Raw genomic sequence first — 17,645 nt, 5'->3', positions numbered from 1 at the left:
ATTTCACTACTTTCTGCTGTTTTCCTTCAATTATTTTCAATCCTAACAAATCCTAAAGGTATGAGACCAAAAATTTATTCCCCTAGCTTCAAGAAGCTATTAATTAACAATTAACTCTTTAAGCTGACAAGCAAAGGTTTGAAAATCATGTTAATTCACTCAATCGTTCCACAAACTGAATCAACATCGCAACATCCCTAAGAAACTAAGACACGATCGAATAATAGAAATCAGTTCTTCATAAATCATCATCATCACCAGACACGTCACTACAACAAAGAAATTAAAAGAGAAGAAAATTTACAAGTTCTCTGTAAACATTAATTTGACATTAATTATCTTCTCACCTTGATGTGCCCTATGAAGCTTTCAGATTGATCATCATCAATATGGTTGCCTCCCACCACCTGAGTTTCCGGCCCAACCATCAACCGGTAACTGCGCCATGTTTAACGGCAGGTTAAAGAACGGAAGCCCTGAGGACGGGTCCGGGAACGAGCTGCCACCGCTGCCGCCGGTGGAAGATTGACCTTGCTGCATCTGTATTGGTTCGTCTTCATCTAAAGGCAATCTTTCATATGCTACGTTGGAAAATGAAGAAGCAATAACAATAACAGGCCCAGCAGCTATCAAGGCACCAACAACATTTCCTCCCACAACTTGACCTTGTCCTCCGGCGAGGAATATCGTCAGGCTGGTGGCTCCCGGCGGAGCCGGAGGCGGCAAAAAAGATCCGGCCAAGGACAGTATCTCAAACCTCCCGTGCAGGGTCACGACGGCACCGGCGGCAGTTGGCTGCCGCAAGGTGACGTTGGTGACGGTGCCACTGCCACTCAGGACGCAGATCCCTCGCTGCCGCTTCCTGGCATAGGTCGCCACAGAGTCAAAGACATCGGAGCCGCTGCTAACTTCAAGGATATGAGCCCTAAGCGTGTTTGCACTTTCTCTGGTTATGATCACCGGCGGTTTTGGCTTGTTCTTCGAGCCAGGCGGCCGTCCCCTTGGCCGGCGACCGCTAACCTCGCCACCGCCACCAGATCCTCCCGGAGTAACTAGCTCAAGCCCTTGAGGGTCATCGTCGTCCTGATCCTGCAGGTTGTCATCTTCATGATTGGAGTGAAGATCAGGGCGTTGAAGCTGATGATGAACAAAGTGAGATGCTGAACCTAAGTCAAGGCCGGCCATACACAAAGCTAAAGAAGAGTAAAACAGAAAACAAAGGAAACAAAAGCGGGAATATAGTATATAATAAGAGAGAGATTAATTATAATAATTAGTGGGTTTAATTATATTTATCTGTCGAAATTTTTGAAAGATGTTGGAGTGCCCAATGATTCAAACCTCTCATATAGAATGAATTGAATCATTGAACTGAGTGAAGGTGAAGGGGGGAGTGAGAGAGAGAGAGAGAGAGAGTGAGGGAGATGTAAAAGAGGTTAGGTTAAGCCATTGTTTGAACCAAAAAAGCATACAGACGAATATAATATATAATAATAATTAAGAGAATAAATTATGCAATTATTTAATTGATTTCTTCGTAACCCACATTTATAATACAAACTTTTAAATTATTGGGTGAAGTTAAAATGTTTTGTCCAGTTCTGAGGGCAACGTGCAAAGAGAGATTATTAATTAGATGATTATTTAGGAAACCTAGGTATCTTTTGATAAAGAGAAAACCTAAAATATATAAAGCCTAGCTAGTAAGTAATTTTTTCACATGAACACATTCACGCTTTCCGAATAAATTTGGATTTTCTATTTTCAAGTCTTCAATGAACATAAGTACTCACATGTACAAGGCTCAATTAATTGTTGACCCTAGGGCTACCAACTTGTTAAAATAACAACTATATTTATAAAAAAAATTAAAAGAGATAGATAAATTTCCTCTTTCTTTTCTTTTTCCAAAATCGATGTATGAACTATCTTTTTTGCATCTTTCGGGAGCTCTTATATTTTACATGTTGAAGTAGCACTAGAAATTTAACAATCTTCCAACCAAAATCTAAGATGCTTTAATGTGGAATAGCATATTTCACTTTTTTTTTATCTTATTTATAAGTTACTTTCAACATATTTTATTGAAGTCAAGAAAAACCTTAAATATCATTAACTATGTCTTAAAATTTAATAAATTTTCACATCTATCATCTAATAAAGACAAAATGAACTATGTTTAATAATTTTTCATAGTATTTGATAAGGGTAGAAAGGTAAAGATGAATATAAAAAATAATGAAGTACCCCATAAATAGGACTACAATTAATCTTCTCTTTCTATCTTATAAATAGAACTAGAGAAGTATCTCTCATGACTTACAAGGTCACGATAATAGATTATGGGCATTGTGGAAGAGTCAACTATGATTTTTGCAAATTAAAATTAACTTGATGCAACTTTAATTATTTTTTACTATTTGGTAATATAAGCCAAAGAGAAATGATATGTCTTCATTTTAATAAATCGAGTAATATAAGTTATTGTGTTAATGGTCATTTTTACCATTCAACTTTACTTGAAGGATCATTATAAACTATAAACTCAAATATGAGTTAATTCTATCTCTCAACATTAAAAATTCTCTCCATCATCCTCCTACCATTAAAAACACTTAACATCTATTAGTCATCAATGCATCCTGCTATTTTTTTAATATTTTTTATCCTATTAAGCATTAATTATTTTTGCCCTTCAATTCAAATATTTTATAATAAAAATATATTAAAAATGTAATATGGGGCTCACTAACGGTCAACTAACGATGATGAAATGGAAGGGTTAAGTGAGGAATCTTTAAAGTCAAGGGATAGAATTAATCCATTGTTGAATTTATGATCCCCAATGACTTTTTGGATAAAGTGGAGGGGTAAAAATTACCCTTAACCCTAATTTATTATGTATTTATGCTATCATCAATAATTATTCTTTGTTGTTACCTATTTTATCAAAGAATATGTAGCCATTTTCATGCACAAAAACATCTTTTTTATTATCTTCTATTTTTGGGTAAAAGAAAAATTTACTTCTTAAATTAGTTTGAATAGCACTAGAGATCCTAAACTTGTTTATTATACTATTTATTCACTCAACTTTTGAATTTTATAGTAATCTCCTCCAATATTAGTGGGGCCCAACTAGTCCAGACACATGATACTCATTTTTGCTTGATTGTTGCTGATGTGTGCCAAAAAAATTAGTGCCACGTGTCTCAACAATGGGCCCTTGCCACCCACCGTAAAGTAATTGACATTTTTCTTTTACTTACTGTTGAGAGAAAGAGAGGTCGCTACAAATTTAAAAGTTAAAGAAATAACTTATAAAATAAATTAGTTTAGAGTTTTTGACACTATTCGACTTATAGTTTAAATGGTAAATTACTGTATTACTTCTTTTTTTAATTAATTTGCAGTTTGTGTATTAAATGGGTTTTATATATATATATATTGAATATACAGGATAAAAAAGTATGAAAATAAAGAAAAATAGAGCGTTAACTTGAGCTCATAATATTGATGCAACGTTCAAAAGTTGATTATGGTAAACAACCAGGATTTTTTTTTTTGAGGCAGCTCGAAAATGTTCCTGGAAACCGTATAAAAAGGTTTGACTTTGCATCATGAGATGCACAATATAATGAAAAAGAAATCTATATTTTACTTTATCAAAGTCAAGGTAATTGATCAACCTCCAAAAAAAATTAATGGCGTCAAGGTAACTTGAACGCGCTTAATTAGTTTCTGTGAGCTTTTCTTGACATATATATTCTCTATTCTAATGAAGGATATGTCTGTAAGAACTTAGAGATGCATTTGTTCACACTATGTGAAATCTCTAAATAGAAAAATCAAGGTTAAATTTGGTTCCTTGGAAACCAAGGGAAAGTATATATTAAAATTAATCATTAGTATTAGTATTAATATTAGGGGAAAATAAAATTGTTGGTTCCTATACTTTTAATGTGGTTTGGTATTAGTCCCTATCTTTTTATTTCACTGTTCCAAGTTTGTTAAGTTTCAAATATATGCAATATTAGTCCTTATCATCACTAGCAGAGTTAAATCTGTTGATGTATACATATAAGTTGATAAACTTATAATAAGTTGGAGATTGTATGAGCAAAATGACTATCAATAATCTTTTTGTTTGTCTACCCTACCTGTGTGTTTTCTTCCTTCTGAAGCTTCATTCATTGTGTCCTACTTGTCTTTTTCTTTTTCTTTTTGTTTTTGTCTTCTACTCATTTTCTATAAGACTTATCATCATAATTTTAACAAATCAATACAAGAAGTAACAGAGTTTAAGTCCTTATGGTCATGTTTCAAAATATAGGGACTAACATTACAAATAGAAACTTAAGAGATTTGAAATAATAAAATAAAAGTACAGGAACTAATATCAAAACACACTAAAAGTATTAAAAAATTATATTTTTTCTAATATTAATGACCTTAGCCAGAACATGTGTCATTGTTTTGTGATCGTTATAAGAAGCTACGTTATATATCAATTTTGAAGGGTTGTGCAATTTAAGTTTTCAATTTTGAAATTTGACTATATGTCCAAAAAATCAACTAATGAAGCCCAATCTGAAAGTTTGGGTATTCTACTACAAAATTCATCGTTGGCGAAAGGAGTTTGAGCACCTAGCTATTTTGCAAAATTAACCTATGAAGAAAATGATATTTTTTCCAATTTGGTGTCCCGTGACATAAATGTGTTGTTGAGTAATTATGGTTTGGAAAAAAAAAAGGATTGATAGACTACTTCAGAATTTGTTAAGTATTTTTGAAAAGAAAGGTGATTTTAAGAATAACACTAACTAATTTTAAGCTAACTTATTTGGTTTACCTGACCTAGTTTAAGATAGCTTCTAAATAAAAATGGAGGGAAATGAGAAAGTGGCAAGAGAATCATGGAGGGGGAGAGAGGATTGGTCACCCCTTCCGTATTCGTTAGTAAGAAATTTAATTTAATTTTCTAACATTTAATATATACTACAGAAATTGACTTTTAATTTGATGGTGGTTTTTTTGTGTCATCACCAAAAGTGTGGCACTAAGTTATCGCCAAAAATAACTTTTTGACCAAATTTTAATTGTCATAATTAAAAGGGAAAATTTTGATGACTACTTTTTTTTTGGTTATCATCAAAAATGGATTTTGATGACTTTGTAAACAATTGACACCAAAAGTAACTTTTGGTAGCAACAAATAATTTATATAATTACTTTTTGAAAGCCATATTGGTTATAATACTCCTAAACTTCTACTGGTTTTTTTTCCCCTTCAAATTATATAATTTCACAAAAAAACTTAGTGTGTTAAACACATCAGGGCAGAAAAATAAATACCATGGCAATAATTAAAGAGTAAGATTTAATTTTTTTTGTAAAGGTGCTCCTAAATCAGGAGACTAATTAACTTACTGACCATGGTTAACCATGGATTAATCTAAGAGGATTATCCAATAATGATTAACCTAACCCAACTCAACTTGTATTTTCTTTTCAAAAGACATATGTTCCAACATTCATACCAAAATGGGATCTCAAGTTTTTCATCATCTAAATACATCAACAATTCACTAATAATATTGCAGAAGCATGGGATCAAGATATTTCTAAAAGATTTGCATAGCATCTAATCATCATCACAACATATTTACATGCAATCTTATTACATGCCATCACATGTAAATCCCACATATATATAATTGACAACCTCAAGTCATATTCACATACTATAATGCACTTACTCTTCACATTTTCATCTATTTAACTCATAATAAATTTTATCCAAGTCACCCCTAATTCAAAAGCTAAGGGGAGGTCATTGCATAAATCAAACAAATGTATCATCTATTCATGCATAATCAAATCAACTCACTTGCACTAGTATTTTTGACCTTTTAAATTTAACCCATGCATATTACAACAAATCTAGGGCCCAAAATACACAACCATCACATTTCAAAAACCATAATGCAAGTGACAAAAAAAAATCCCAATTAGCAATATCAAAAGTAATCCTAGATGGTGTGTGCGCTACCGTGCATAGCTAAATTTTTTGATATAGTGATTGCAAATTAGACAAAAAATTAGAAGGAGAAAAGGGAGAAAACATGATTTCTCTATTAGGGCTTGTGGCTTTGGAGGTTTGGGAATACTTTAGGGCTAGAAAACATCTAAGATAAGATTCTTAAACTCTTTTCCTCCCTTTCTCTTCCATTTTCTCAAGTTAGAAAGTTAGGGTTTGAGTCGTAATGGTAAATTTTGGTCCATATGAGTTATTGGTCCAAACCCATTAGCTAAAATGGAGATAATTAGAGTTATTTAAGGTATTTAAACCTAGTATTAATGGTTTTATGAGTTGTTGATGGGTAAGGACAATTAATGGTCAAAAATAACATTAATGAAGGAGGATTGGAGTTGTTTTAAAGTCATTAATGGTGGTTTAATGGCTCATTACTGACAATATAGGCTATTGGAACATAGTAAAACTAATGGGTATGATAAGAAATAGGAGATTGTATTTTATGTGGGTTGGAAAGAGTGACTAAGGTGTGAGAATCATCCAACTAAGGGTATTGATAGTTATCCTTATGATTGAATTGTATAGATTAACTAATTTTGGCACCATTTGAGCTTGAGGAGAAGCTTTAGAAGTTTGTGTTTTAAAAGGAAACCTTTGAATTCTCAAAGATTTGAAGTAACTAGGAGAAATTTAGTTTATACTTTTGTGTATTAATTAATTATATGTTATAAAGATTAATTTGAAACCTAATAGTGTCTGTAAACTTGTGTTTGATGCAAATTTGGCAAAGTAATGGATCATGTGTTGTCCAAATATATATGGACTAATGGAATGAAAAATGGGTGTAAACATATGTGATTGGTGCTATTGAGAAAGCATGTATCTATGAAAATGAAAATATGATGTTGTTTATTGAGTTATCTGGAGTATGATGAGGATGGTTCATTATAAGTGTGATGATTGTTTGTAAATGTGCAGACTATATGTTAATATGTACATAGCATGATCATTAAGGCAGGAGTTCACCTATAGGGAGACGAGTAGATCAGTAAATCCACGTGATAATAGCAGGTTACCATTGGAATTAAAAGTTAGCTTTGATATTGGCTGTTAGACTTGAGAGGTAGTCATTGTCCCTTAATTAGATTGGGATTGTCCCACTTATTTTTCGAGGAACTCAACTCTAACAGTTTCCATTAGTTCATGAGGAGGTTATAGTAGGGATATGACACTCTATGATTGTTAATATTAGGAGAAATAGTGGATCACAAGTGAATGGGTTTGCCCTGGCCTGATAAATCCTCACAAATGAAAGGTTGGTTTAGCCTGAGTTATGGATATAGCCACTAAATAGCCACTGGTTTCACGTAGGAGGTATCAAGAGGGTATAAGGTTGGCATTGATCATTCATTCTATTTTCAATCACATGGTTGTTATTATTATGGTCCGACGTATTTTAATTAGGGGTGCATCGTTGTTATTATTGTGACCCCAAGATGTGCATTTTAGAAATATATTTGATGATACGTGTTGCATGCCTGGTCACATAGTTGTTATTTTTATGGCTGAGGCTATATAAGAGTTCTCAAGAGGATGTTATGCTTAGAGAACACATGTTATCTTGCATTAATGATGATCTTAGTAAGGAAACTCAGTATGATTATCTTTCATTCATGAATGAGCAATGTGATGAGACTTGGGATGATTTGATTACTGAGCTGCCTAATATGATGAATTATGAAAGCATTATGCATTGTACATCTGATAGCTTATATAACTATTCTGCCTATGTTAAAATAAATGAATTCATAAACTCTAATGATTCCTTATTTCTCTTCTCTCCCCCTCCATCGTGTGTTTGTTCCTCCCTTTTATATATATGATTGCGTCACCCAAAACAATTAAAACCTAATAATTTACTAAAATGGTAAAGTTACCCTAAATAACCCTAATTAAAAACTACACTAAAATACCCAAAATAAATATAAACAAGGTTCTAAATATTTAACTTTTGATTTGATCTCCAAGCATGCCCACATTCTTCTTATCCAAAATATTCTCTATCAATATCTTTCAAATTGAATCTAGAAAATTTGCACAAATAAAATAAAATTAAATAGCAACTGTGCAAAAATATTAAAGATATTATTTATATTTTAAAATCAAAGATTTAGATAGTTAAAATTTTAAAACTGAATATTAGCTAATAAAATCAAATAATATCTAATTAAATTCAATTAGCCTCAAATAAATATTTAAAAGTCTAAATTAAAAAGATAAAAATATATAAAATTATCATTTATCAATTCCTCCACACTTAGACTTTTGCATTCCTGGGCAAAACTTAAATATCAAATTTCAAGAAAAGAAATGTGGAAGCAATAAAAAATAAGAAACAATCATAGCTCTTCAACATTTTAACACTCTAATCAATATCTCTTATATCAAAATAACAAGTATCATGGCAATTTCACTTGGTAAGAATAAATTAAGCAATAGCCCCTCACAAAGGTCAAGTGTTAAACTCTGAACTCTCAAATTTATATAGGTAAGTGTTTCACTCAAGTTTCCCTATCAAAACCTCACTACTATAGGCTTGTTTATCATCTAGGTCTCCACTATCTATGTCATATGCAATGCAAGAATTAATAGGACTTTAGTTTAGGTTGTAATGGGGCTTAAGTAAAGGCATGATATAGGAAAATGAAGGCTAATAAACTTTAGAAAAATGAAAAGAATATTTGAAATGAAACATATAGAATGAAAGAAACAAAATAAATTGATTTGAGTTTATTTTTCTCTCTTTGTTTTATTTTCCTTTCCTTTACTTTATGCACCTTTTTATTTTTTTCTATATATTTTTTTCTGCCTTTTTTTTTTTGCTCTTTCTTTTCTTTTCTTTTTCTTTCTTTACCTTTTGGCTCCCCCCCTCTCTCTTCAAAATAACCCAATCTCTCTTCAAGCATATTCTTTCATTCCAAAATATATTATGATATACTTTTCATTCTCTAAAGTGGGGTGAGAAAAAATGAAAGGAAAAAATATTTTATTGGTTATATTTTTAGTTGGCTAAAATTTTAAATAAAAGGTCTAGGCTCAAACAGGCTAACAAAGAATAAATTATATAGAATGGCTATTTGGCAAAGTAAGCTAAAAGAAAAGAATGCCCAAATCATCTTCACACAAAGCATATGCAATTATAGTCTCAACTAAGAATCAAGATAAGTTCTAGAGTAAGAATAGTAATAGGAGAATGCACACAAGAAGAGAATAATATTAGGCCCAAATCCTCACAAGCTAAAAATTATCACATTAATCCATTGAAACCAAATTTATTACCAGTTAACTTGAATTTCAAATATAAGATCAATTATCTATCATACTCAAATGCATCCAAACTAAAATTGCCTTAAACTCACAACTTCACACAAAAAGACACTAAAAGTAAAAATGCAAGAAAACACCTAATTTTTTTAAAAAAAATTTTAAAATAAAGACAAGTCCCTTCCCCTACACTTAAATCTTGCATTGTCCTCAATGCAATTCAATTTAGAATAATTCAGTTAATCCAAAAATAAAATATAAGATGCAAAGTAAAAGTGAAAGGAGAAGAGATAACCAGATAATTTAAATCTCCTTGAACTCTTAAAGTTGAAATTCTCATCTTTGATGGAAAATAGATGCTTGTTCAAAAAAATTTTCTCTCTAAGCTCATCAAAAGCTCCTCTAACCGGTGGCTTTTGATCAATTAGCAGAGGATCCAAAATGTATTAAAAATAATGAGCCAAGCCTTCTCTATATGTGAAACAACCAATAAATTGAGTAGAATCTCATCAATAAGAGTCAAAGCTTTTGTAAAAAGAGCCATTAGCACCTTCTCTTTATCTGGTTGAAGGTTTGATAACAATATTTCCATTAAAGATGGCCTCATTATAGTAGAAAGAATTTTCTTAATCACAAGTACCTGCTCATGAAACTCAATAGAAATAACAAAATCCTCCACACAAGAACTATTAGAGTCAAAATGCATAATATAATTAATAATCTCATGAATGTTAGTGCTATCAACATCATCAGAAAAGGCCATAGGGATCACAAAATCAATGCTATTTATGCAGCCAATTGAATGCACAATCTCATAAGTATCATCATAATCAGAAGGCTTAACATAGACAAATGAGCTAATAGCTTCAGTAGAATCAATATAGTCAAGTAGATCATCACACTCAATGGAGTCAATGAAAACAAAAAGATGTAAGCCATCAGTTATGAATTCATTAGAGTTTATGAATCCATTTATTTCAACATAGGCAGAACAGTTATGTAAGCCATCAAATGTACAATACATAATTTTTTCATAATTCACCACATTAGGCGACTCAATAAGCAAATTATCCCAAGTCTCATCACATTGCTCATTCATGAATGAAAGATAATCATACTGAATTTCCTTACTAAGATCATAATTAATGCAAGATAACACGTGTTCTTTAAGCATAACATTCTCTTGAAAACTCTTACTACCTATATTCACTTTAATCTCACAGTCACCCTCACATTTATTCTCAATTATAGGTAATTTCTTTAACTTACCATCTTCCAAACAATCCAAAAATTCAATTCTATTAACAGTTGGAGGCTCAATACTAAAAGCAGACAAGTCAAAGGAAGAACAATGTAAACATTCATCAATATTAACACAATCAATGCATGGCTTAACATTCTTGGACTCAATTGTCTCAAGGCACTCTAAATCAATGTTATCACAAGCATCATTATATGTAAACTATATCATGCCATCAGAAACAATAATATCAGGTAGTAAAATATTACTAACATATTCAATAAATTATTTAAACTAAGAAGGGTCAATAGAATCAGGAGGGGATATATCAATCTTAACGCTACTCTTGTATGCACATAATTCATCAGTACCACTAGAACATAGTTTAAATTATGATTATGAAAAGGTGAATAATGGGGGGTTTTTTATGATAAAATTAAAACTAAATTAGAATTAAATAAATAGAGAAAATTCAACTAAGAAAATTAGTAAGCACAAGCAGCGCAATCAATCACAACCCAATCACCTAAATTTAATCTTCCTCATTCACAAAATAAATAATTATTTAACTTTATTATTTTGATTTCATTATATATTTCTCAAATTATCATTCAAGAATTAAACAATAAATTAAGTTATAGATTAATTGAAATCTTTCTCAACTCACAACCTAACAATTGTTCTAAGTTAGTCACATCAGAAACAAAGTATGGGTAATCACCCAAGCTAAGCCAAATTACTCTCATGTTACTATATCAATCGATTATAGTAAGTAAAACCTCATATAACATTTATAACTCAAAAATTATGCAATAAAACTACTCTAATCAGCAATAGCAATTAAATTATAAAATTTAGAGGTAGAGAAAAAAGAGTAAATTGGAACAAAGCTAAAATAAATTTTTTCTTAAATATCAAAGACTCTAATTAAAATTTAAGATCATGGTTTGTCATTAATCACACCAAAAATTTAACCCTCCATAAAACTAAAAACAAAATAGTAGCATCGCCTCTAATTCTTTGTTTTCTCTCAATTTTTATTCTCTTTTGTAAAAGTCATTCATTCCTTATTTCTATTCTCCCCCTCCATTGTGCATCTGTTCCTCCCTTACTTATATATATATATATATATCTGATTGTGTCGCCCAAAACAATTAAAACCTAATAATTTACTAAAATGGTAAAATTACCCTAAATAACCCTAATTAAAAACTACACTAAATACCCAAAATAAATATAAATAAGGTTTTAAATATTTAATTCTTGATTTGATCTCCAAGCTTGCCCATATTCTTCTTATCCAAAATATTCTCTATCAATATATTTCAAATTAAATTTAAAAAATCTGCACAAATAAAAAAAAATTAAATAGCAACTGTGTAAAAATATTAAGGATATTATTTATATTTTAAAATCAAAGATTTAGATAGTTAAAATTTCAAAACTGAATATTGGCTAATAAAATCAAATAATATCTAATTAAACTCAATTAGCCTCAAATAAATATTTAAAAGTCTAAATTAAAAAGATAAAATTATATAAAATTATCATTTATCAAACTCGCACACTCTCACTCTCTCTATTCACACACAGAGAGGAAATAAAAAAGGGAAGGAAAATGGAAAAAGAAAAAAGGGTGTGTTGTTTTAATTGATTGTCGGTCCCATAATCTCACTCTCTCTTTCTTTTTTTTAATATGCCTACACACTTACACACAAACACCAATGGGTATAATCCGTTTCCTCCCACCCCTTTTTATTCTCTCTCTTTTTTTAATTTATATCCCCATTTTTCTTTTATTCCTTTTTTAATAATATCATTAATATTTTTATTTTCTAAAAAAATCATAACTTAGGATTTTATTCTAAATTAGATCCAATAATAATTCTCTAACTAAAATTATTTACCTCTAAATATTCCTCCAAAATTATTTATTTGCCCTTGATTAACTTAACTTAACCTAAGTTAAATTTCCAAAACACTGCTATGGTAGAAAAGATACTATTATAGTAATTTAGAGTCACGATCATTTTATAAAAACTTATCATGGTAGTAAAAGCTTTCTCATATTTAAAACATTTCTCAAATTGAATTACCATAGGAAAAAAGATCAAACATAATAAAATAGACCTATCATAATAATCAAGGAAGTAAATAACTTAAATAAAGTATACCTAATGGGATCCCATTGAAAAACAAGTGTTTAAATTCAAGTAAATGATAAAAAGGGTAATCAAAAGTGAAGCAAGGTTCCCAAGGGGTTAATTTGTCCATAAATTAAGTTAAAAAAGGTCACAATGTCTAAGGGACCTTTTTGGAAATAAATTTTAAAGACAGGGGCATTTTTAGAAATAAATTTCTCACCAACTTGGAGAATATACAAATAAGTTTTTGTAAGATGATTAACAATCTTCAATGTAAAATGGATGAGACTCACTTCCATCTATAAAGAGATATAGTTAGCTTGGGCAGAATGATAGTGAGCTTAAGCAAGAAGATGGGTTTTATCATTCAAATCTTGGGAATGACAAGGCCAGAGGCTGTAAATATGGAAGAAAGGGAGAAGAAGAGAGCTGAAGAAGAATTGAAAAGAAAAGAAGCTAGAACTTCTAGACATAGAGAGAAATCTCTATGAAAACAATCAATTCCACCTTATTAAGCTCCAAAACTCAAACAACCTCTCCAAAATCAAATAGGGTCTAAATATGAATGATTTAGGTTCTTCATTATTAGGGTAATCTCATTTTTAGATGTGTAACATCCTAAGTTTTGTCATTAGTAATTATCAGTATTTTCAAGGGTAATTTGGTCAATTTAGATAAATTGTTAATTTAGTGAGGTTTATAGAGACTAATATGGTTTTTGAATTCTTGGACAGCCTTAGAAGAGGGCTAGGTTGATGTTCAAGCGAGCCATGGCACGGAAGGGAGTTTAAAAATTTTGTGGGGTATTCTATGCCATGCGCCGCTGCGCATGTGTAAAATCAGCACTTATCAGATCATGAATTAGACTCAAAAAACAAAAGAGAGAAAGAGAGATAACAAGAGAGCGATAGAGGAGAGCTTATAGTTTGCTAGGGCATGATCCCTAGGCTACTTTGAGGGCATTTAGAGCTTGAATCACTATTGGGTAAGTTCTACACTCTCTCTTCTCCCTCTTTTATGCAAAAAATTTGAACATTTAGGGTAATGGGAGCTTTGATTTTAGTTTTCTTGGGTTTAAACTGAATCTATTAGTTTATTTAAGATCTTGGGGTGTTAAATCAAGCTTCTAACCTTAAGTTTATGAGTTTTTTAGTGATTGAGAATTTTTAGTAAGGGTTTAGATGAACCCAGAGTATAATTTAAGGATTTTGAGATAATGTGGGACATTAATTAGTGAATTTAGTGTGTTGGAATATTTAATAGGATGATTAGAGTGTGAGGGAATGGTCGGTATTGTTAGAAAAGAAATTTGAGTATTTTAGGCAGTTATAACCTAGAGAATTGAGAGTTATCTGAAGTGATAATTGATGATTGTCACTTATTAGTATAGATTGAGCATTGCTCAAGCCATATTGTGCATATAGAATGTGTGGAGCTAATGTTGAGCCATGGTAACCCTTTTCGTGTGATAAAGGATTAAGGTAACCAAATAGTTTATTGTGTTTATTAATTATTATAACTATATAGAAGTAATTATTAATGATAAAGTCATGGTTTTGCAGAGCTTTGTGCATAATTTGACATTGTAACAATTTCAGCATGAAAAATTGATTTGTAAATGGTTATTGATTTTAATTGAAATTTATATACTATGTATATAAGTATATGATATGGAAATGTGATGACAAGTAGTAGAAATTATGAAAGAGCATGATCATAGGGGGTAGGAGTTCACTCAAGATATGTGGAGATCTGTGTGTGAAGATATATGAGTGAAAAATCTATATGGTCGAGATGACACCATGGGACATTCGGTGCAGTATTATATGGGACTATTACTATGGGACATCCAGCAGTCTAGTAACTCCTTAGTTCCCATTAAGGTGCAGTTAGGAGTCAATGATACCTTTATCACAAATGTGTGAAGAGGGAAAAACCATAGTCCATAGGTAGGTTAGATTACCTTTAGCTTGGTATTTCTACTACTGAAAGTGTGCTCGGGTTAACAAGTAGTTGATCTAAGAGAGCCTATGGTTTCATGATCGGGAGCATTAGAGGTTCAGTGGTTAGATGATCATGCTAGTATGAAACTATGTGTTTTGTTGTGAAAAGATACACTTATCTCTTAATTATGGAATACTTGTTATTACTATAGTTTTGATACTTTTTCATAGTTATTTGTGGTAATAAACATTTGATGAACTATATTAGTTACTGAGATATTTATCTCACCCTATAGTTATGTTTTATAGGTGAGGGCTCCGGTAGGGCAAGGGGAATGATGGGACATTTGAAGAGTGAAGATCATCATTGTATAGCTCTACCCTTTCTCTTTTTGGTTTTGTAAAGAATATTGTCACTAAATATTGCCAACTTAGAAACATGACATTATTTAGATATTACTTGTATAAATCTTGTGGTAAGTATGTATAACTTGGTCCAAGATTGATATTATGGATTAAGTAGGTGCTTGGCCAGGTTGGTTACATGTGATATATATATATATATATATGTTAAGTGTTTTGTGTGCTAAAATGACCAAGTGACATGTGTGTTAGAATTTATCCACCCTTTCATGTTGTTGTAAATTAGGGTTTTAATGGTCATTTTGAATGGAAATGCTTAATTAGGTGTTATGATTGAATTATTATATGGTGTATGGTCTATTTAAGGTGGTCAAGGTGTCTCTAGGGCTAATGGCATTTGGTATTGTGAGTTAGACATCATAGTGTGTGTTTTATTGTGAAAACAAACCATTTTAGGTGTAGTGTCCATCTTTTAAACAAACAAGTGTTTGAGTGTGAAACTAGTACCATTAGTTAGAGGACTCAAAGAGTTTTGTGTAGACACTTGAACCACTCAAATCGAATGTCGGATAGCAAAACGGCACGCTTTGAAAGTTTAAAGAGAAGCCATGACAGCAATCTACTATCACAACAACAGGTGCGTGCCATAACGTGTGATTGTTACATCGCGGTGCAATAGGCCTTTAAGGGATTCGCCCCTCTGTGCCATCCGCCGTGGCGGACAGACAAGATAAGGGCAAGATGGCCTATTTCAACCCATTTTAAAGTGATTTAATTACCATGCTTCCGTATTTGTTCTTGATTGATTTTTATCCATGGTTTGAGCTCAAACAATATTAAAAAAAAATTTCTTAAGATCCCAATGTTTTAAACTAAATATCTTCAAACCCTTGAGTTATGGTAACTTCTTTAGAGGATTTTATTTAATCTAAGTTATCACAATGATGTGTGAGTATTATCCTGGTAATGTCAAGGCAGACATTACAAGATGCATTCTCCTTATCAAGAAGAAGAAATGGAACAAATAAAGGGGAAGTGCAATCACAAGTTGAGCAACAAGCTGAAGGACAATAAGTTAAACCCATAAAAATGAATGAGAATGCACCTCACTATTAGAAGGAAAAGGAAATCCATCCCTTTGATGGTACACTAGATCCAAACTTTCCCTCTCCACTAAAGTCTTCTACAATTCCTAATTTTAAAAAAGAATATTCGAAGGAAGATGAGATAGAAGTTGACAATGTTGTCAACAAGATAGTAGAGGAAGTTAGTGAGGCAAATACTCCAAAATTAGTGGCTGGATTTGACATATCAAAAGGAGTCTCCTTTGCACAATCAACTAGAGAAGCTTTTAAAGGAAAAAGACTGTAGCTCAAACTTTCAAGACTCAGAAGCCTGTAAAGGCAGTGATAATTAAAGAGTCACTAAGTTACCATTCTAAAAAAGAGGCTACATAAAAGGAAAAGGAAGAAGATAAACTAGTGGATTAGCATCAAGAAATGGGGGCCAATACTCAAGAACTTGAGCATATTCCAGTCATGGATCCAAATGACCCAAATACTTAAACCATCATTCTCTATACTCCACCCTCAATTCCTTTACCTCCTCCTCTTAACCCTGTGCCTAAAATCGAAGCCTTTAAAGCTTATTTAAGGAGTCTCTATATGACTTATCTTAATAAGCCCCATCCTTTTTGATGATTTCAAAGGGGGAGAAAGAGATAGGATTATCTTAAAAAGGGGGAGAGGAATATCATCATTACTTTAGTCAAGCCCTGGTATTAAAATTTTGTTTTAATTTGCTTTAATGCTTGACTTCTTTATTTTTGTAATTTCATTGATGTATGTAATATGCAAATATGTTGTATTTCAATATAACTCATTAATGAATATGAATATTCAGTGAATTTGTGCCTTTATAGTCATATTTGATCATATTTGTTTTCAATCACTACTTTAAGTTTTAGTTCATATTTCTTTTGAATTCCCATGCCTAATTAAGGGGGAGCTATTATGTCTTGAAGAGAACTAAACCCTGGATTAAGGTTTTGTCATTATCAAAATTGGGGAGAATGTTAAACCAAGTGTTTTGATAATGAACCAAGAAATAAGTATTTGTTAACTTGTGCAGATTGAATATCATAAATCAAGTAAAAAAAAGCAAGGAATGGAAGTGACCATGAAGAAACAAATAATAAAATTAACATGAACATGGTATACTCAAAGAGAATGAAGAATCAAGAGAAGTAAGAGAAATTTTCATAGATTATATTTATTCTATTATTCTCTTAGATAAATTTGTGAAAACTAATTTGAGAGCTAATTACATGTTTAAAAATGATAAGATTTGCATCATGTAGAAATTTATCATGTAGAAAGTTACATGCTTATAAGTCCTTAGGGTCAAAAAGTATTATCCATGCAAAGATAAGAAATGTCCATGCATGATTGACACATATTTTCATGCATTTATGACTCATGTTACTTCATTCATGTTTAGATTGTAAGTGCCTCACGTATGTTTGATCATCTTTTGTGCATATAGCACTTAGAGGATCTCATTCAAGCTTGAACCATAAATAGACCTTGCTTGAA

General features: G+C 31.4%; 1 protein-coding gene across 1 annotated transcript; it reads right to left on the bottom strand.

Moving 5' to 3' along the window:
- Positions 1-221: 221 nt before the first annotated feature.
- LOC129288994 (AT-hook motif nuclear-localized protein 23-like) lies at positions 222-1,412 on the bottom strand. The gene has a single exon (XM_054925825.1). The coding sequence runs from the start codon at positions 1,183-1,185 to the stop codon at positions 385-387; it is 801 nt and encodes a 266-aa protein (XP_054781800.1). The 5' UTR covers positions 1,186-1,412; the 3' UTR covers positions 222-384.
- Positions 1,413-17,645: the final 16,233 nt, after the last annotated feature.

Source organism: Prosopis cineraria, unplaced genomic scaffold (genome assembly GCF_029017545.1).
Source record: "Prosopis cineraria cultivar Desert tree isolate PC_DT_omini unplaced genomic scaffold, ASM2901754v1 PC12, whole genome shotgun sequence".
NCBI classification, from domain to species: domain Eukaryota; kingdom Viridiplantae; phylum Streptophyta; class Magnoliopsida; order Fabales; family Fabaceae; genus Prosopis; species Prosopis cineraria.
This window is presented reverse-complemented; position numbering and strand designations above follow the sequence as displayed.

Excerpts from the sequence above, each read along its gene's own strand:
- LOC129288994 (XM_054925825.1), bottom strand. The coding sequence starts at position 1,185 with ATGGCCGGCCTTGACTTAGGTTCAGCATCTCACTTTGTTCATCATCAG.